Source organism: Macrobrachium rosenbergii, chromosome 17 (genome assembly GCF_040412425.1).
Source record: "Macrobrachium rosenbergii isolate ZJJX-2024 chromosome 17, ASM4041242v1, whole genome shotgun sequence".
NCBI lineage: Eukaryota > Metazoa > Arthropoda > Malacostraca > Decapoda > Palaemonidae > Macrobrachium > Macrobrachium rosenbergii.
Genome location: NC_089757.1, coordinates 6,353,098 through 6,374,806, shown reverse-complemented (window position 1 = coordinate 6,374,806; position 21,709 = coordinate 6,353,098). Strand labels below are relative to the sequence as shown.

Below are 21,709 nucleotides of genomic sequence, written 5' to 3'. Positions count from 1 at the left end.
GTAACAGGAGGAAACCCTTGCAGTTGGATTATGAATCAACTGTTAGAAGAAGGTGGAAAGTGCTGCAAAGAACCTTAAGTAATACTGTACCTACAGTGCATCGCATGTGGTGCACTAACAGCACTACCACCCTATGGAGGTTAAAATTTATAACTACACCTATTATAATGCAAACACAGAAACATCCCACAAAAGGGTCCATTGAAAGCACCCCAATTTTTTTAGTAAAGGATGGAGCATCATCATAAGTATAGCAGTAAATGAAATTCAGAGAGAGAGAGAGAGAGAGAGAGAGAGAGAGAGAGAGAGAGAGAGAGAGAGAGAGAGAGAGAGAGAGAGAGAGAGAGAGAGAGAGAGAGAGAGAGAGAATAATGATAATTTTAATAAAACTTTTGTTTTACACTATCTAATCTTATTGCATGTATTATTGTCATATTATCGTATTACAAAATATGAACAGAGCGACCATGTGCCACTTGCATTCTGGTTTTGTTTACACTCATAAAATCATCAGCTGGTTGCATTTCACCGACATCGTTCCTGTCTTTAGTTGTCGAATGAAACTTAATATCAGGGTACTGTATTTAATCTGTGCATTGTATCAGTTTCATAACTTGTGGAAAGTCCATGTATGCCTTTGTTATATAACCTAAGTGAAGTGGGTGGATAGGGACATTTGTATTACACAATATTCACTCTAATTAAAGCTCTGCAGAGAGGCCCATTGACAGAGAGCTAGGAATGTCTCAAAAATTGTATATATGATATATTGTAGAAAATGATAGCCACATGCAGATGTCGAGTAATACAAAAAAGTATATATATCTTGTGTAGGTAGTTAGCTTATGGAAGGAAGTATGTTGAAATGTCCTCAGCTTCTCTGATATGCAGCCATAAGCTTAGCCATTATTTCACATTTTCACTGACTGCTAAAGTTTGACATCATTTTGCGTGATAAAAACTATATGTATTATGCATTACATATCATCATCATCAGCGGCACAAACAGAATGCCACACCTCAACCCGACCTCATTGCTATAAGCTGTGTGTCTGCAGCACTCGGCTTCCTATAAGTGCTATGTACCCACTGGTTACAAGATAATTTATCTGATTAAAAATGGTGCCTCACTGGCCAGAAAATACAGTATATTAATAGATCTCCTACAATCAATATAAACACAAATCACTTATGATATATAAAAGAGTAGTGTTCTTACTTTCTAATCAGGGTTTCAGTCAAATTTTGCTCCTTCAGGTGGGTGAACACGTCATCTAGTGAAGTGGAGTATGATACAATACACTTCAAAACTTGCGTGCGATGAATACCATACAGCTTTGGCAGTAAATTCAGCAATTTATTGATGAAACTGAAAAAATTTAATTTAGGAGTTACGTTCATTAGACTTTGAGAAAGAATGCACATATGAGTGCTGAAGTGGTAGATGATTTCTATTACCTTGAGGACACAACAGATTGAGAAACATGAGCTGAGAGTAGTAAGAAAGAGGGTGGCTCTGTCATCAATAAAACAGAGATAGACAGCCAGACTACTGGTACAGAAAAATGTCCCATTAGTGGAGAGAGGAAAGATGTACAATGGCTACATGAGTTAAAATTGTGTTTCCGATTTAAATGATTCATTGATGAATTCCCATTTTCTATATTTCCTTTCGCCATATGCAACGTTTAGTACATACTTTTGTCAACAGATGACTGTACATTGTTTACTTTGTGAACTTCCAATGTTAAACATTGCTTCTGCAAAATTCTCACCAAGTTCATTACTTTCAAAGCATGGAAAAAATACTAAATTTTGAATGTTACCTGAATCTAAATTTTATTTTCTTTTTACCTTTTTAACATCCAAAGCCATTCACTATAATACAGGCGGTCCCCGGTTTACGGGGTTCCGTTTTGCAGAATCTAAAAATCGTCGTAAGCCGAACATCGTTTAAAATCGTCAAAAATCATAAGAAAACCTTACTTTTAATGCTCTGGGTGCATTGAAAACGATGTAAACTGCATTATTATTGAGTTTTACATCAGAAAACCTTCAAATTATGATTATTCTGCCATTTTGGGGCCATATTTCTTCCGTCGATCGGCGCCATTGAATATATTTGAAAAGCGTCAGAACTCGAACGCCGTAATAATGCATTATTTAAAAATACAGTGAAAATAGTATAATCTGTGACTCCCGAGCTTTCTTGGGAATGTAAACATCAACAAAAATTACACTAGCCAACATATTAAAAACCAACTTACGAACAATTCAAGATATGAATGGCCATCTGGAACATAACCTGTTCATTAGTTGGGTAGTGATTGTACAGCAGTAACCTGAGTACTAGAGGAAAATGGATGAAATTTTGAAAATGAGGGGCCATTGAGTGCTATGATTCATGGCTAGGGTACTGTGGGAGGATTGTATGAATTTGGTATATAGGTGCACTATCAAAAGCTTGAACAAAAAACGAGACAGTTAGGACACCTAATGAGAAGGGATGAGGAACAGTTGGCCAGAAAAGCAGTAGTTAAGGAATTAGCAGGATAAAGACAAGTGGGGAGGCCACTGGTATTATGGAAATAGGGGACAGGTGAAGCCTTAGACCTCAAGGGAATTTCAATAGAAAGAACACTAGGCAAATTCATTTAAAATATGACAGATTTTTTATTAGCTTGTATTATTCTTAGCTAACAAACCTGAGGTCTTAACATTAGGATAAATCTTCTGGCACCAGCTGGAAACCAGTTTAAAAACAATCAAAAGTCATATATCATACATGCAAGGAATCTATGGTACCTGGCATCTGATATGCAGATGAGGTGGGAGCGGGTCAGAGACCCAGCTGGAACCTCATGAAGCATTCAGGCTTTCTTCCAACCCAGGATAAGACGTAAAAGGGGTGGCTAGAGGTGGGCAGCCTATGTTAAGACCTCAGGTTTGTTAGCTATGAAAAATACAAATTAATTACAAATTTGTCATTTGTTCATATCAGAACAAACCTTCAGTCTTAACATTATGATAGACTCACACTTGGGGGGAGGTATAAGAATCCTGAACTGACTGGAGGTTCGTCACACCTGATCACTCTTCCTAGAAATTACAGTTTTAAGGAAGAGAACCTAAGCTTGAGTTATTAGATAAGTGGGCATCTAACACCAAGTCCACTGGGTTAAAATACAATGTAGCATGTTAGATTCATTGCATATATGGAAGAGAACTATATCTGTTTAAGCAACAAACCAAGTCAGCCACACCTAACGGGTTTGTCACCACTTCTCACTCCCCTTGCTAAGAAGCAAATTTGTATGTTGTATGGAAGATAAAAATGCTGTAACAGTATGGCTGCAACACTCACCTACATCAAGCCAGTTCCAGCATATGATGTGTTTTATTCTTCAAAACTGCCTGAAGGTAAAGAAGAAAGGAAAATGGGAAAGAAAAGAGACCAGTCATCTCACTCATTCTCTCTTCCAAACTATCATCTTAAGCAAGATACAAATGGTGTCGTCGTGGCATTGGATGAGCTACAGAACTTGCTGAGCAGCCAACACTGGACCCAAGGAAAAAGTGTCCAAGGACCTGTGGGCAGTGTCCTTCAGGTAGAATGAAGTGAAAGTGGTCTGACGAAGCCAAGAACCAGCATTCAAAATCCTATAAACAGACAAGTTCTTCTTAAATGCCAGAGAGAAACTTATTCCTCTGATGTCATGTGCCTTAGCATGCACAGTACTGGAGACAGAACTTGACAATGAGGCATAGGCATGCCTATTACCTCAAGCAGCCAAAACGAAACGGTATTCTTGGACACTTCTTTCTTGAACAAAAAGTCTCGGCCTGGCGATGAATCTAACAACAAGTCTACAGCACCTAGGTCTTAACAAAATCCCTAAGAGAGGGAATGGAAAACAACTCTTATAGTGAACCCAGGATTCTCCTTGATTAATGTCATAATCCAGATAGCAACACCAACTCTTTTTCGAGAAAGCCAAGGCCAAGAGAAAACTGTTTTCAAAGTCAGTCTCTGATGATTGATGCAGTGGCTTGAATGGCAAGTTAGGTCCTGTGTAGGAGGCTTGAGTTCCCTAGAGAACAAGACTGCAAAACTCTTGAACAACTAGATTTCCCAGTGAAGAGATGTCCACGCTTTCAAACAAAAATCCCTAAGAGACAGCACAAATGGAATGGAAAATTAGAAGTCAAACAGAAGTTCTTCGCCAGACAGCCCACTTGCCCTGAGCCAATGCAGATTGCAAGCCATCTGAGTTGCTGCTCTTCTTCAAAACCTCCAGGGAAGGAATGGTGGTACCTCCCTCTACATGAGGTTGGAAGAGAAGATTGTGCCAACTGCCTGCTGAACAGATGATCTCCATGATCCCCTTGTCCAACAGGTCATCCTGAAACTCATCACTCAAGGACATGACAGATCAAGCAGAATGGGGAAGGCTGTCTTGTCCCAAGGATGCTGAAGAACGCACTCCAGGTACAGAATCCTCTGCTTTCTGTTGGGAAGAAGATTGTCCACTTGTCCTGATGCAAATTTATCTAGAACTTGTCCCTGACGACTTAGCTTGTTGGCCATACCTGGTCAGGTCAGATGTACCTGGTCACTCCACCAAGTTGTGACAAAACTGGAGAAGACACCAGCACCCTGTTTGTTCCCTGTCCCAAATCAGAACCTGGAGTTCCCCTCTCCCAAAACTCCTGAAGACCCAGGAAGGCAGCTAAACTCCAGCACGTTGTTGTGGAGCTGCTTGTCCTGAACCACCCCGAAAGTCAAGAGCTCACTCCAGATATCTCAACAGGCAAGATCCAGAGGGGGCAAATGAAGAGGCACTGAGGTTCCCAACCACCTGACACTAGGAAAGAGACCTGAGCTGAGGGGAGTCTCCTGCTGAACTGCACCAAATTGAAGATGGCCAGCCAGCTGAGGCCCAAAAATACAGTCTGAAAAGGAAGGAGCTAGCAACTGAACCTCTGATCCAACAGGAACACCTGGCTGTCCCATTCCCAGGTAAGAATGGTTGGGAAGAAGATTGGAACTTCCTGGATGACAAAATGGAGAAGGAATCCCAAACCAGCCTTTCCCAGGAACTTGCTAAGACCAACCAATCCTTCAACAGTCTACATGTCAACATGGGTAAAGACTCTTGTGAACACTTGTGGAGATGTTGTCAGTCCAAAGGACCTTGAACTGGAACACCTGCTCCCAAGACAAAGGACAAAGGATGGCTAGGAATCTGAAAGTAGGCATTCTTCAAGTCTACGGTCAACATGAAGTCGTTCTGAAGACTGTCTGGGGGCGCCTCCATTTTGAACTTCGTCTTCCTGACGATAAGGTTCAGAGCTGAGAGATCTTAGTTTAACCAGACCACTGAGCTGGTTAACAGCTCTCCAATCGCCATTTTTACGTGGAACCAATTTACCTAGCAACGGGACCTGGAAAACTCGATAGCGAGAAATGAATTTCTATCACCAGAAACCCTCTTGTTCTTCAGAAGGGGAATATCACTGGTCTCCAATCACCAGTGGCCTTTGGTACCAAAACTGGCCCCCGGATCCATCATCTTCCCTTTATCCATCATCTTCCTCACTTCCTCTTGGAGAGCTTAAGTGCTTCAGAGAGCTTTGGTTGTAAGTCAGATGTGGGAGAGATCGATTGGAGAGAGGGGGAGGGAATAATCGATAACCGAAGGACATCTATTACCCACAGTTCCGCTCTGTGCATCTGCCACATAGCCCAGTGACTTGCCAGCATCCCCCACCTGGTGGCAATGGGTGGGGAGTGGCGCCCAATCTATCGACACCCTCCCCTGTCTTTGTCCCTACTCCCTCTCCCTGGTTTCGAAGGACGAGATTGAAAGGGACGTTGCTGAGGCTGCTTCCTTGGTGCTGGAGTCGGCGCATCAGAATCTGAAGCCAAGGAACAAGATGGTGCTGCCCCCTCTCTCCCTGAAGGGGAAATATCCCCTCCTGGGAGAGACTGGGCAGCACGATACATATAATCACCTTGACCAACACCAGATGCTTTCAAAAACAAATCAATGGAAGAAGGGGGGAGCAGAAGCGTCCATCTGAGAAGGAGGAAATTCCTCTCAAGATGGAAGCTCCGACTTCCTTTTGTGTTCCCTCTTCTTGTAGAGCTTCTTCCACTGCACAACAGGCCAGGAACAACATTCCGAGCAAGGAGTGGTGATACTACAAAATTAGAATGACATCTACTGCAAGAAGAATTGGGGTCTATTTCTGATGAAGCCAGGAAGAGGGAACATGGAAACCCTTGAATGCTGGGACACGTGCGCTGGCGCTCAAGGGGCTTCTTAGGTTGATTCATGGAAAGCATGATAACACCACAAAACACACACACAAACCCAAAAACAACTCAACCAGTAGGAAGGTATCACAGGCTTAGGACAAAAATCAGCTTGGGGAAAGGAGAGCAAAAGCGAACGTCCACTCTCCAAAGCGGCTGAAGAAATAGTGAATGTATCACAAGGTTCCAGCTGGGTCTCTGACCCACTTCCACCTCATCTGTGTATCAGATGCCAGATGCCACAGATTCCTTGCATATATGATTTTTTATTGTTTTTAAACTGGTTTCCAGCTAGTGCCAGAAAATTTATCCCAATGTTAAGACCAAAGGTTTGTTTCGTGTATGAGCAACTAACCTCTTGAAGGAAAACTGACTTAAGATGTTTACAATGATAATGAAAAATATACAATACACATTAAGAAGGCAATATTCAGAAATTAAACAACCCAGCTGAGAAATTATCACTATGCAGCTTTAAAACCCATTTACTGAACAAAATATATGCATAAAACACTTTGTGAACTCTGTATTACCTTTTTAACATGACACATTTTGTAATGTAATTTGCTCAATGCAGTTTTATGTAAAGAAATCTAAAAATCAATAGTGAAAACTATATTTAACCCCTGCAGTGATCCTACTTATCATATCATATTTCACACTGGTACTTGGTAAATTCACCACGATGGCATTATAGTAAAACCTAAAAAAACCCTACATCATCAGAAAGTTTTATTTGAAAATCACACGGAGAAAAGAGAATGACATACAATACACCACAAGACATTATAATGAAACGAAAATGTCACCACATTACCATTTAACAATGGATGGATAGTGCTTCTGAATGTTATAAATACATGTCAGAGCTTGACTTGATTTCTCATGCATTGCTTCATTTAGTTTCTTCACTATACTTCCTTCTAGGTCAGCAGTTTCTGAAAATTAAAAAAAAAAATCTATCAATCTCTCAGGCACAGACCTCTAAGTTAATGGGGCTTACACCCAGTCAAAATTTTTCTTCTTTAAAAATGAAAGCTCAAATGGAATTACTAACCTTCATTTTGTTTTTTCATCAATTTCATGTACAGTCCCAGTACTTCTGATGCTGCTCCATAGATGGCAGCTCCTTTGCCACACACCAACTTCACCAGTACACTTCTGCACCTATAATACATACAAGCACCATGTGTTCAACCAAGAAATGGCATTGTGAAGAAAAATTACCATAGTTGTGCTGGATGGAACAATAAAGGTCAAACAGTCTCACTGCCTACACATTAAAAGTGATGAAAGATATAAAACCTTTGCAATGATGATGATTTATATAAATTTAAAAGAGGGCATAAAATAAATGTTTCATCTGCTCTGGCATGCACATAAATGCTACAAAAATAAATGTTTCTCTATCTGAAAAACTGGATGGGAGTATCTGCTAGGATATTTAAGAGCCTTGATAATGATACAGTATTGAACACATTTTACAATGTGATGAAAATTACTACATCTTGAATTTTAGACAGGCTGCTGTTTCAGTATTATGTTCATCCCTGACAAATGTTTTGCATTTTTTCCAGTAAATCTTTTCTTCCTATTCATTGACAATCTTGCAAAATCTACTTTCACTCTTACAAAATCTTTTGTCAATTCAGTCTTCCACAACTCCCCTACTTTTAGCCTCCAGGCCATACTCTGATCAGTTTAGTGACTTGTATAATGAAAAATGTTATGGCTAGGAGAAATCATGTATCAGTAAGTCCTCTGATTTTTTTAAGGTTGTGTGATGATAATACTAAGTTCAGCCAAATAGCACTTCCACTTATGACATGGTAAATTGAAAGCATTAAAGGATAAAGCAACTTCAAAATAAAGAAAATCTTACAAAACCTGTGCACTGTACATGTCAGTTAGAAGATGTCAGATAGGGGAACATCAATGAACTTCAAGCTGATCTTCAAAGAAAGCTAACAACCCCCCACACACTTTCAAAATGATATTCCTAAATCATATCTACAGCAGACTATATACATCAATGGATCTTTTTGACTTTATCTGCTAGAAGGTTTTCAGCATGTGCTGTGTTAATAGCACTAATACTTACAGTACATCAGTTGGAGACTTACTCCAGTAAAATAATAATGCAATACCTGATTTTGTCTGAATCACTTTCTGCAGAGTGTGGCACTATTTCTTGTTCAAGTACAATACCCAACAAATGTAAGCCAGCATCCACTTCTCTATTCTTCCCATTTGCTTCTTCCATCAGAGAGTACATGATAGTATATGGAACTGTCAGGACCTTTTTCCATTTCTCTACAACCGTTCTGTGAAAAAAAAATGTATTCAAAATGAATAAACAATCATATGGAACAATCTAATAGGGCCACTAATCTGCAATGCAAATTTCCACAGAATAGAATGTCTTTAGTTGACAAAAGAGGAAATTGCCATCTTCATCACCACTGTTATCCCTAATCTAGGGAGTCCATTGCATTGATGCATCTTCTCTAACAATTCCCACTAAAAGTTCCTCTGCTAAAACCTTCTTCTTCCACTTTACCACATCATCTGATCCATTGTTTCCTTCCTCCATTTTATTATGCCATTTAATCCTTTGCTTCCCTCTTGACTTTCTATACCCAACAGGTTCAATCCAAGTCTTCTTCACTCCTCCTTACCATATGTCCAAATATCTCAATCTCGACTCTCTTATCATAGCAATCTTTATCACCCAAGCACTTCTAATTTAATTTTCCAGCCTCTAATGCACTGAGTTCCCAAAATCCTTCTCACCATCCTCAATCCTGTTAGCTCCAGCTTCTGTTCCTTATTCCTAATTAAAAGCCTATGTTTCTGACATGTACATCATCACCTGTCTGACTATGTAACAATAAACCTTTATTTTCAGTTCATATGACATTCTTTTGTCACACACTAACCGGCCCACCCACCTACCTCTTGTCCCCCTAGATGCTTTTATTATAATTTTAAACTCGGTTTCACATCCTCCTTCCTGGCTTAAAGTAGATCCTAAGTATTTGAAATTCTCAACCTGTTGTAAATCTATGTCTCTTCTATCTTTCATGCTTGCTTGCTGGACACCATAACCTCAATTTTACCCACTTTGCCTTCATACCACTCAATTCATGAGATTTCTGACACTTTCTTACCATACACAAATTCACATAGATTTCATTCTTAATCCCTTCACTCAATACATCCACAACCAATACAAACAGAAATAGGCTAAGTGCCAATCCTTGATTTAAACCAATTCTAACTTCAAACATTTCTGTTTTACCACAACCTGTAATTACTGATGTTCTTGTTCTTGTATACATATCAAACAACCTAATCAACTTTTCTGGAACTTATCTCTTTTAAACACCAGAACACTACTTCTCTTGGTATTCTTTTAAATGCTTTTTTGTAGGTCTGTAAATTTACAACAGAGCTACTGATGATCGTCCACCCTGCTTTCCTGTAACTGTCTTATATCACTCAAATGAAACTGTAATGCTGTTCACCAATCTTCACATTACTCATAATCTCTCATAAAGTATTCTCTCTAAAACCTTCAAGAAACATGCTCTGTTAGATTACCCTATAATTACCACACCCCACAATAGCTCCCTTGTTTAAACATATTTAACCTTTACCTTCAGTGTTTCTTTCCTGTCATTTGGCATTACTTAATCATCCCAGAATACCCTTGACAACTCCATTATACATTCTTCTACCTCTATACTATGTATCTTACATATTTCAATTTTACCTTTGATGGGCCCAGTTCTTCACCATTCTGCATAATACTTATAGCCTTCCTTATTTTATACATTGTACCTCTATCACTGGCTCCTCCAACCTCTCCACCTTCCCCAAATCCCCTTGCATTTTCCATGTTTAAAACATGCTTATAATATTAAGACCATCTTCATTTATGTTATCTTCAATGACACCTGACTGAGTCAAATTTTGTCTCCACTTGAGCTTGATAGGCTGTAAATATCCTTTTCACCTTCACTTGTTCCTACCTTTCTATTCAAAAGAGGGAACAGAGAAATATAATATTAGCCATCCGAGATTCTGACTGCTCATTTGAACATCATATACAACCTATCCCAAGGATTTTAGTGATTCAACTGTACATCGTCTTAACACCATTTTATATATTCCCATAGTCATGATGTCAGATAACACCTGAAGGTGTCACAGTCAAGAAAATTATGCATGAAATTCGATGATGCTTACTGAGTGCAAGAGAGATAGTGGGCAGATCTCCGAATCACTATTGCCCAGCTGAGCAAGCAAACATGGGCAGTAATGGGCTATAAATTTTCAGAACTTTTTCATTATGCTTTCCTATGCAACAGCTAGCATCAATACTAATAATTAAATGCAGCTTGCACAGCAGAACAAATTTTGCTTGAGTATCTTGGTTACTTCACTTCTGGCAAATGCTATTTTACAGCGAAGTAAAATTTTATATGGCATGAAAAGAACCTTAAAAAAAAAAAGTGCAACCAATCAAAAATTAATTGATTCTGAGGCAGACACAATTTGACAGTTATGTAAATCTCAGCTGGTTAAAAATGCAAATGATTACCATAGATACGGTTCACCACGATGACATTTGACAAACTCAATTTGCTGCTGTTCTGTCTCAACATTGAACAAACATGCTTTCAACTGAACAAAAGGAAAGTCTTACACACCTGATAACAGCTACATTGTATCTAAAGATGTCTGCCCGATTATGTGGCAGGAATTTGCAGAGGCGTAAGAAAACACGATTGGCAAAATTCTTTCCAAGAATACTGTCTTGTGGTGTTCCTTCTTCTCCCCAATTCAAAAGCATGACAAGCTGTAATACAAAAAACAAAGACAAGTGTACATAACAGTGTACTACTCCAAAACATATTTATCAAAATAAATAATTTATATGAGGATAAGCTACAAAAAAGCAAGACAGGTTCCTTTACAAAATATACTAAAAAAAAATCACAGAAAACTTTAAAATAAATATCTAACACATGTGAAAGATTTTTATAGTCTAAAAAACTGATGGACCATTGCTAAAAGAGCTCTAAAAATGTTATTTTAACAATAAAATTAAATTTCATATATACTTACCAAGTAATTATATAGTTATACTTTCCACTTGTGCGGCAGCCTAAATTTTAAAATCTGCGGTAGCACTCTGATTGTTTAGTGTAGGTGACCAGTCCCACCCACTAACGAGAATACTTGGAATGACTTAGCAGACAAACTCATTCTGTTTATGCCCTTTTGTCCATCAGAGAGGAGGAGGGTGGGCTCCGACTCTATAATTACTTGGTAATTTTATTATTAAAATAATACTGTCATATAAGTAACTTACCAAGTAATTACATGGCTGATTCTCACACTGACAGGAGGTGTGATACATAGACATATTCCATTCCAAAACATTAAGATAAGTAATGAATTTGAAATAGAAAAAAGCTGCTAGCATTGAAAAACAATGCTTGTCATTTCCTTATCGGTTAAGAGAGCCATTACAGGAGAATACTGCCTCTAGTTGGTGCCCATCTTAACTTGTAGTGGCACGGCAGTAGCCGAGGACCACCTCTACTTGACTGGGAGCTTCTGGGTGCTCAGCGCCGATTATCGGTTGTCAAGAAAGCCTACTTATACAAAAGCCCATCACCTACAAAATAAGTAATTTCTCTCCTTACTATGTTCTGCCCTTACGCTTTTTCAGTTCTCTGCAAAGGAAAGTGTAATAAGAAAATATTCTAAATCAATTCTTTACTGACAATTGTTTTGAAGCACACAAAGCACCATCACACAGAACATATCTCAATTCCTTATCAAACATTATTTGAGCCTTGCCGAAAACATTGGTTCAGCAGCGAACATGATGTTTTCGTTATAATATGCTACTCAGTAAAGGATAGTTAATCAACTGATTGCAGAATTGCTGCAGCAAAATATGATGAAACTTGAATCAGATCTTAATAACAAAACAATAAAATACTGATCCTGAAAGCTGTGGGTCTGAGGGCTACTCAAAATCAGCGATAATATTTCACCGAAATCCAGTTATTTAATCGGCGAATCATAAACAAAGCTGGTGCAAACAACCGATGTTTACACCGAGTGCGGCAGGAAGAGAATGAGGTTGTCTGTTAAGTATTCCTGTTAGTGGGCGGGACTGGTCACCTACACTAAACAATCAGAGCGCTACCACAGATTTTAAAATTTAAGCTGCCACACGAGTGGAAAGTATAGCTATGTAATTACTTGGTAAGTTACTTACATGAAATCATAATAGCAATTCTGTTAACATATTCTACTTAAGCTGGCCCATAGAGAAGTACTGCTCACACTGTGCCTCATGGAGCACTGTTTTCTGCTTTTTACTTTCCATCAGCTCCTTTTGGTCTTTTCCCACCCAACCTGGAAGGCACAGGGCCACCACATTTTTGTTTCATATGAGGAGCGGCCCCCAAAAGGAAATCTGGGCCCTCCCACGTAACAATCTGATATTGAGGATGAGCCCATCAGGGGCTACCCTCTTCCCCTGAAGTTCCTGTTCCTCCTATGGATCATGGTCCTTTTACCTGACACTCCCAATCTTTTATCAGCCAGCAGCAATGCACTTGCCCTGGTCCAACCCATCCAAACAGTGGTTCTTCCTGTAGTACAGAGATTCCGGCTGAAGTCTGACTAGAGTTTCGGAAGGAGAAATTTAGGTCCTGGAGCATGCAAACAAAATTATCCCGGACCAAGAAGCTGATTCCGTCTTGTTTATCACCTTCAGAAGGACAAACTTCCAGCTTTCATAGTGCCAACAGGTTATATTCTGACCAGTAAGCTCCAGTCATGGATCTGGTATCTTATTACATTCAATACCTAGTTCATTTGGTATTACTTCAGTTACTATGGTCCACAATCAATCAAGATCAATAATTTACAATTTTTACGTACTAGAAAATTGTATCAGCTTTGGACTATAACAAAAACTCAGTAAAACATAAAAAAAAGACATGTCCTTACCAAATCTGACAAAAAGTAATTAATTCTGTCTCCAGTAGTTCCATCAGCAATGCAAGACAAAATGGGGATAACAAAATGAGCTGCATAGTGAGCAAACACATGAGACGTATTCATCATTAAACGCAGGATAAAGAGTTTCACATTGCGATGGGTTTCAGAATTTTCTAGCTTCTGCTTAATGTTCATCATCCACTGCGGAACATCCGCTTCAGGAGATCTAACTCCCTGGAAAAAATGAGAGAACAATGCCAGTAAATTTTCAGGTTTCATTTAACTTCATAATTTGCAATGGAATCTAAAATATGAGTACTGCTTTCTAATTCTTAATAGTTACTGCATATATGCCCTTTTCTGTTATTTGAAAGTCTCCAAGTCATTCCCATTTCTTCAGATATTTTCAAAGTATACAAGTTCTGCTTGAAACAAGTCAGGGAATATTAAAATACACAATATGTTGAACAAAGTTTAATTCATCTAAAGAGAATTCCTGAAATAATAAAGCTGTTTCAATTCAGAATGATCTTAAAAAATCAGCATGAATGGGAAACCTTGTAAATTGAAGTTGTTCATGAAAAATAAGCTCATTTCAACATCCTATGATTCAAGTATTCTAAAACAGCCAACTCTCGTAACAGCAATTAAAGTCAGTCTGAGTTTTCTAGCCGACAGCAAAACTGTCTAAAGGGTCATGGACAAGATTTCAGTTTTGTAAATTATTACATAATCTAGTTGACTGGTATCAATGACTCACAGTTTTAAACCTCTACATGAATGATCCATAATTTTTTTCAAGAACCTGATTTTGTCACATTAATTTACTCTCAATATATTAATATGTTATTCCTTAAAATAGAAACATCTAATATCAAATGGTTTCTTCTCAACTTACCTCTTTTGGTAAAGTCATAATTTTGGCTTCAACCATGTGATTGATGACAGCAACAAGATTAGCCATGGTTTCATGTTCATTGTAATCACTCTGATCTAGATTGAGGGTCATTAGTTCACTGTCAAAGTCTCTAAAATTATGCATCCTATAAAAAAACAGTGAGGGTGGTGAGTAAAATTTTTGGATGACATCTTCAATAATGACAAAAACCAAGATAATCCAAACCACAAAATACAGAATACAATGTAACTGTTAACGATCACATACTGACGACAGAGAAAAACTGAATGGTAAACAACAGATGCTTGAATCATCTGAAAGGGCTGGGTTAATAGACAGTTAAAACTAAATGATCCTTTTTGTAGTTTGTACACCCTTTCATCCTCCCACCTGATGTGGGAATTACAGCTATCATAATAGAGAAGTACGATTCATTTCAAAAATAAGGTTTTCCAATATAATACTGGAATATTTCTTAACATTAAATTATATTTTTCCTGGATATAAAGAAATAAACCTTTACTGTACAAGAATATTTTTTGAGCAAATGCTGGCTCAATCACTGAAGCTTGTAAACAAGATGGTTACAGGTGTGTGTATTATTGTGGAGAGGAGTCCTAGCTACTCAACTGGCTGGATACTGACTTTTTCAGTCTATAAAAAAAGTAATAAGACGCTGATTACAAGTGGGAATTGGTAAATAATATTCAAGATTGTAATGTCAAGGAGAATTTAATTTACTTAAGGGAACCTGTTTCCCTTACCTATGTACAGGAGATACACCTCTGTAGGTAAAATTTATCAGCATAAAATCCTCGATAATAAGTAATTCTATTCCTGCCAAACCCTTTCTTCAAGGGAAGGCTGAGGCAGTCAAACCCTCAAGCCATGGCCTTCAGATAAGTTATTGTGTCATGTATTTCACCTGCATTCTACAAGACCAGTATAAATCATGGCTTCAGGATGTCTGCATTATGGAGCATGAGGAAGGGGAAGAGACCAAGCACTATCACTTCCACTCTACAGATTATACCCACCAAAAACCTTTAGAGAAGGCATTGCCAGTCTTCAAGGTAACAAAAGGCTATCTGACCTTCAAGCTGGGAAGCAATTGTACAGGCAACTTCAGTTAAAGCTGCTGATGGTGTATCATGTGGAGACTCCTTGAGCACTAAAAAAATCCTTCAAGAACTCTCTCCCAGTTATATGGTCATCAAAAACCAAGGCTTGGGTTAACTCATTATTTTTGAGAACTAGTTCTTCAACCATTTTAGACCAGTAGTGGAGGAGTTTTGTACGGAGGAGGATTTCCCCTTTAATATCGTTCTTATTTTAGACAAAGTTCCTGACTGCTTTTGTTTACCTACTCCCAAAACCATCTTTATCTTGCAAACAATGGACCATGATGACTACCATCTTGATGTGCTACTACCTTAGGTAAACACTTCAGCAGGTTGTAAATGCAATTATTCAGAACAAATTTGTAATCCTTGACTTTTGGAATGGCTATATCATCTAGATGGCAGTCCTAAATATAAATGGTGCTTGAAGTGAAATTTTTTCCATCATAAGTATGAATAGTGTTTGGAAAAAGCTGTACCCCCAATCTGTTCACAAATTCAAGGACTTTGCTGAGAGAGACTTGAACAAAGTCTTGGTGATGTTGAACACTGAGTTGAAAGTGGACCTAGAAGATGACATCTCATTACTTGAGGCAGACAAGCAGCCACTGACAACAGACAATTGATGGAATCTGACGAGACGTAGCGCCAAGCAAAGGAGCAGGCACCAGAATCTAAGCTATGACACTTCACCATCAACGAGATGCAGCGGGCCTTCGAGCTTAAGAAGGAAAGCCCTTACATCTCTTGTGGAAGTGGATCCTGATGTTGAATGCTGCCAAGATCAAGGGGCATTGTATGTCTCAGTTCTTTATATGATGCTTTTAGATGAAAAGAGCAATAAAGTTCATGGCACTCTCAAACAGTTCTTGTGACACCCTGTAAACCCAACAGATGAAATTCAACCATCAACATCAATGTCAACTTAGTCTCCTCTTCCTCCGTGTTCCTTCTCCAGCCCACTGAGCATACTAATGTTATTTGTCAGATGCAGAACACCTTACTGTATTAGTGCTGTTGTTAGGATGTTTATGGTTATAGGATGTCTCGGTCATTTTTTAAAGGGTTTATTAATTTAGGTCATTTTTTTAACTCAAGTCAAAAACCTTGGTACAAATTAATGAAGTAAGGTGAGGTATTTCTGTGCTTTCATCCTAATGTCCTACTTTCGACCCCACTGTTCAGCTGTAGCTGTCAAGACTATAAAAAATGAGACAGTTTACCAAACGGGCCTGAAGGTGCAAGATGCACATGCAAAATCCTGCCTGAAGTATATGTCATGCAGCTGCTTCATTTCTATGTGCTGACATTGGAATAACTGGGGATTCACACACACAAGGATTGGCTGAATTAAAGTAATAAGTCTGCATATATAAAATTATATCTTATAAAATTTATATACAAAAAATAATATACTGCACATTTACAGGATTACTGACCTTTCTCTTGCCTCTTCTGTTTGTGACATAGTTAAAACCACAGAATTATTGAAGTCAAACTGACTGAGATCTTCCCTTAAGCTGCTGTCAGCAAGATAATGTGACAGAGTGAATTGGAAGGTTCCTGCTTCCATTCCAGTTCCACGTGCCCCAGCAGACTCTTTCAAGCTTTGTCGCAATGCAACAAACCTCTTCTTACTTCCAGGCTTGAAATTTACTTCCACATCAAATTCATGTTTCACATTACAATCAATCAGACTTTCCCATATAGCCTCTCCTTTGGCTGCATTGGCTTGGAATAGGAATTGTGTGTAAAAACGCAAATCATTCTGTACACACACAAGAACTGCAATGATAGCATTATAAGATGCACAGGCACACAGTCGCCTCCACTCAGCATTTGTCTGATCATGCCGTAATTCTCCTTTTGATATCTTGGAAGCACACCGAAATACTTCCTTTGTCATTTCTTTACCTGTTTTATCTGTTGGACAAAAAGCTGCGCTAACCTCAGAGCCTGGAGCAAACAGCTTTTCACGAGGCAACCTTGAGTACATGACCTGCAAAGTAATTATTTCAGACTGGTATATCCATAGAACAAAATTTCTATTTTCAAAATGGTACAATGGGTCACCTGTATTGCTATAATGAGCATGTTTGCAAAATTGTGATACCATATATTACTATTTAGTTACAATAACCCTAAAAACCTGCACCCATTTTACAAAACAATAACAACGCTTAATATAGTTCAGTGACACAACAAAAACGTAAAAATTAGAGATCATGACTTTAATAATCTCTCATTGACTTAAATCATTTTTTACTAATGAAGTGCATTTTGGAATAATGATGCTGGGTGTGGTATTATTGTACATCATAATTTCAATAGAAAAATGACATAGTTTAACCATAGCAAATATCACATTTCTAGAATCAAAACAAGAGCCTCATTATTTTGAACGTTATCTTATTTACATTTCAATATTTTTGTCTCACCTGTATAATGGAGTAACTCCCATTCTTACTAATCAGTATTTTCTGCTGGTCCTCGTTTCTACCAATTACAGGTAATGATACAGAATTCATGACATCCTTAATGGAATTTACAAGGAATCTTTCAAGAGCTACGATTCCAGACTGCTGTAACAATGGTACCAATATCTGATCAACAATGTTCTGCCTGTGAAAATAACATTGAATATTATAAAAAGAGTATAAACACAATAAATACAAAGTCAAAACTGGTTATCAGCCAATTCAATGGGTGATATCTCCATGTATAAAGTAATTCAGCTTCCAAAAGCTATATCAAAGATAATGACACTCACAGTAAAGGAAATGATCATCCACCAAAAATATTCAGAATCTGTATTAAATAATATCACCAATGGAACAAAAATCTTTTCAGTAAGTTCCTCCCACAAAAGGTCAATGTTTTAAACAAGGAAAAAGTACCCTTAAATGACATTTGCACTTATAGAGAATAGTTCATGAGCTTTATCATAGTCTATTTTCTTATGGTTTACTATCAAAAGAAACAAATCTTCAACCAATGTAGTTGTACAGGACAAACTTTCAGATCTGAAGATGCTGGATGAAATAAAACAAAAATGAGTTTCTCTCATTCCAAAGAATTCTTGAAGCTACTGTCTTATTACAATAGTAGTACTGTACCGACACTCAAAATAAGGAAAATTTACATGAACTGTCTGAAGAGAAGCATCAGAATAAGACTGAACAAAGAATGGCTACTAACAAACTAACCTGAAATTTGGGCTGCGTCTCAAGTCAGAAAACATGTCATACACACGACGAAGCGTTTCAATTTGCTTGGATGATGACTGTCCCCTTATGAATTTCTCCAGTGCTGGCTGGAGATCCTCCTCATAACGATGGTTTTCTTCTCGACAAAACAGCCTGTCAGAGAGCAAAGTCATGATAATTGTGTTTTACACAGCAACAGTCATTATATCAGTGTACAACCAAAAAACCAAGTTTTGACATAGAAAAACCTATTTTTGGCAGCTGCTGTGAGTCCTCAAAAGAGTTATCCTTTTGGTCCCACTAGGGCTCCAGAAAACAGACTGACCAACATCAAGAATTCTCCCATAGCCTGTCAAGCCAGAATAATGCTATTCTTGGTATAGTGATGGAATACAGATGAACTAAACTCTGGTCAGGAAGGCTCTTTATCCTGCCTATAATGGCTACCTGGAAGATCACAATTCACCCTTCTTTGGCAAATGTGGCAGTAATGGTACAGGTAAGATGAGCCCTGTGAATCTATTACTCATTTGATCTGTGAAAGATACATCAACAAAATAAACTGATGCCTTTTTATCAGGGAGAGTGGGTGCATTTGAGGACTATCAGTAGCTACCAAAACTAGGTTTTTCCTATGTCAAAGCCTGTTTTTTGACAGTGTAGCCACTGCTTATCCTCAAAGGAACACACAAAAGAAATGACAGAGATGAAATGGTTTAGTACCTAAAAAAAGAATCTGAACTGCACATATGTGAATGACTCATAGTAAAAGTAGAGTGAGGTATCACTTTCCTTCTATTCAACATTCCAGTGAAGAATTAACAATGAATAAAGAAGGATAAAGGTGTGTCAAACTCATGACAATAAAGTGATACCCTACTATTATATGTCAATAAGAAAAACAATACAACTACTCTGTCCTGGAAATCCTCAGAACAACCACATCAAAGCCATGTAAGGAATCACCTCCCCTCTTGTTTATTTGGGGTTCATGAGGGGAATTATCAGAGAACGTGTGTTAACCTTACGACAACGAAGTGACTTACCTTACCAAGTTGGGACGAGATACAGAATAACCACTCCACCCCAGCAATATTTCAGACGTATCACTGCATCAGAAGGGGGGCAGAACTTGCTTTCTACCAGGGGATCTACAGGCTGGGACCTTACATACTACATACTTACACACACAGCAGTCAAACTTCTTCAAACTCATGGCAATAATGTTTAAGGGTCATTGTCTCTTATGATCATCCCGTAAATTTGGAAACTTCTTTGAAAGATGTCCACCTTCCAGATATAAGACAACTAAGGGAAGGAATGGGGTCTGCCTTTTGTTAAGGGACACCAAGATAATTCTCAGTGCATGCAGCGAGGGTGACTTGTCAGTGGTAGGGTGTAAGACATGAGGACCATCTGGGACATTAGCCATGACATCTAGGTAAACCTGGAGTGACTGGACAGAGTACAATGTTTAATCTGTAACACTGAGTTCCTGCAGAAGAACAGGGGATTTCCTCTTCAATGGGTCCTAATTCTTGGCCTGATATGATGGGCCAGGGGACAACTGCAAGTGATGGCCAAGCATGTGGGTGATGAGGTGTTGTTCTCAAGAAAGCCAGTTCACTGATCCAGGCTCCTGATGCCAAGGCAGTCAAGAAGACCACCTTTTGAAGCATGTGGGTCATGGTCAGCATGGAACAACTGAACTGAGGACCTTATTCAAGTACCAGTTAACAGAAGACCTCACACAAGCAGGTCTTTCCAGTACAAAGGACCAGAAGAGGGAACTAAAGACTTCAGTGGTGGAATCTATGCCAAAACTTTAGAGCAAGGAGTCCAATACTGCAACCTTGTACATCTTAAATGTGGTGGTGGCAAGGTTGATAAGAAAATTCAGAACAGTTTCTATCATAATTTAAACCAGGCTTCCCAAGTGGCGGTAATACAACCACACTTCCCATTTGCACTGGTATCTGATGTACATATCTCGACCTATCATGAACCTTTGGAAAGGGTGGAAGAGAATGATAATATAAATGTGCTAGTAAATTGTCTTTCAAATTGACAGATGGTCTGGTTCCTTTCAAAATGAGCAAATGTGCTTAGGCAATGACTGTCACCCAGAACTTCTGGCATAAAATGCGCTAGTTCACTGAAAACACATGCCTGTTGATGAAAGAACAGACCCTTCTTGATGGGTCCCCTTCAGAGAATGTTTTCAAGGAGGGCTTCAATTGTTTGAAAAACCCCTCAAGGGGTTGTGGGGGGGGGGGGCGACCATTGCCACCCTAACCCACTGGAGATGATGCTGTCCCCAAAGGGATGACTTCCACTGCATGTGGTGCAGTGAAAAACAACCCCCAACCACCAAAATCCTATTAGGCTCTTCCTCTTCCCTAGCCCTTAATAATAACAATATACAGTACAGGCAGTCCCCGCTTATCGGTGGGGGTTCCATTCCTGATGGCAAGACGATAACCAAAATCAGTGATAACAGTGCTTGTCGGCGCCAATAACTTGGGATTGGTGCTGCTGTTAAGTGGGGGTCAGCTCCGATAACTGGAGATCGGCGCATATCGGTGCCGAAAATCCAGTTATTGTCGTCACTAGACAAGTGCCATAAAACCTGATCGCTGATAACCGGAGACTGCCTGTAATAATACAGTATTGTCATTGTCGTCACTAGACAAGTGCCATAAAACCTGATCGCTGATAACAAGAGACTGCCTGTAAATAATACAGTATTCCGTAAGTGAAATACAGGTAGAGTTTTATTGATATTTTGCTGTCTTTTCATTACAGGAGAGAGAGAAAGAGAGAGAGAGAGAGAGAGAGAGAGAGAGAATTTTTAAATAAATTTGGCGCGGATATAACCATGAAACAACGTAGAATGAGTACGCCTTAACCCAGGACTTAACTGTATATGCAAATTACGGTTCCTTTGTATGCTGCATATTTTTAGTTTCACAGAATGTTTTATTTGTAAATAAACTGTGCTTGTATATTTATGGAGCAAGCTTCAGTTCCGAAACCCGAAAAAACCCAATAACTAAAACATACAGCGCCACCCTCATAGCCGCTCAAGAACTAATAGTGGCTGATTTAAAAGCGTCCTGGACCATAGGAGTTC

At 38.7% G+C, this 21,709-nt stretch overlaps 1 protein-coding gene across 1 annotated transcript in view; it reads right to left on the bottom strand.

Moving 5' to 3' along the window:
• The window catches only part of LOC136847683 (DNA-dependent protein kinase catalytic subunit-like), a 132,315-nt gene that overhangs the window by 36,548 nt on the left and 74,058 nt on the right, over positions 1 to 21,709 (bottom strand). The window contains 10 exon segments of the mRNA XM_067119482.1: positions 1,220 to 1,369; positions 7,137 to 7,257; positions 7,377 to 7,486; positions 8,467 to 8,643; positions 11,035 to 11,183; positions 13,361 to 13,585; positions 14,250 to 14,394; positions 16,810 to 17,369; positions 17,809 to 17,992; positions 18,577 to 18,729. Coding sequence (XP_066975583.1) covers positions 1,220 to 1,369; positions 7,137 to 7,257; positions 7,377 to 7,486; positions 8,467 to 8,643; positions 11,035 to 11,183; positions 13,361 to 13,585; positions 14,250 to 14,394; positions 16,810 to 17,369; positions 17,809 to 17,992; positions 18,577 to 18,729 — 1,974 coding nt within the window.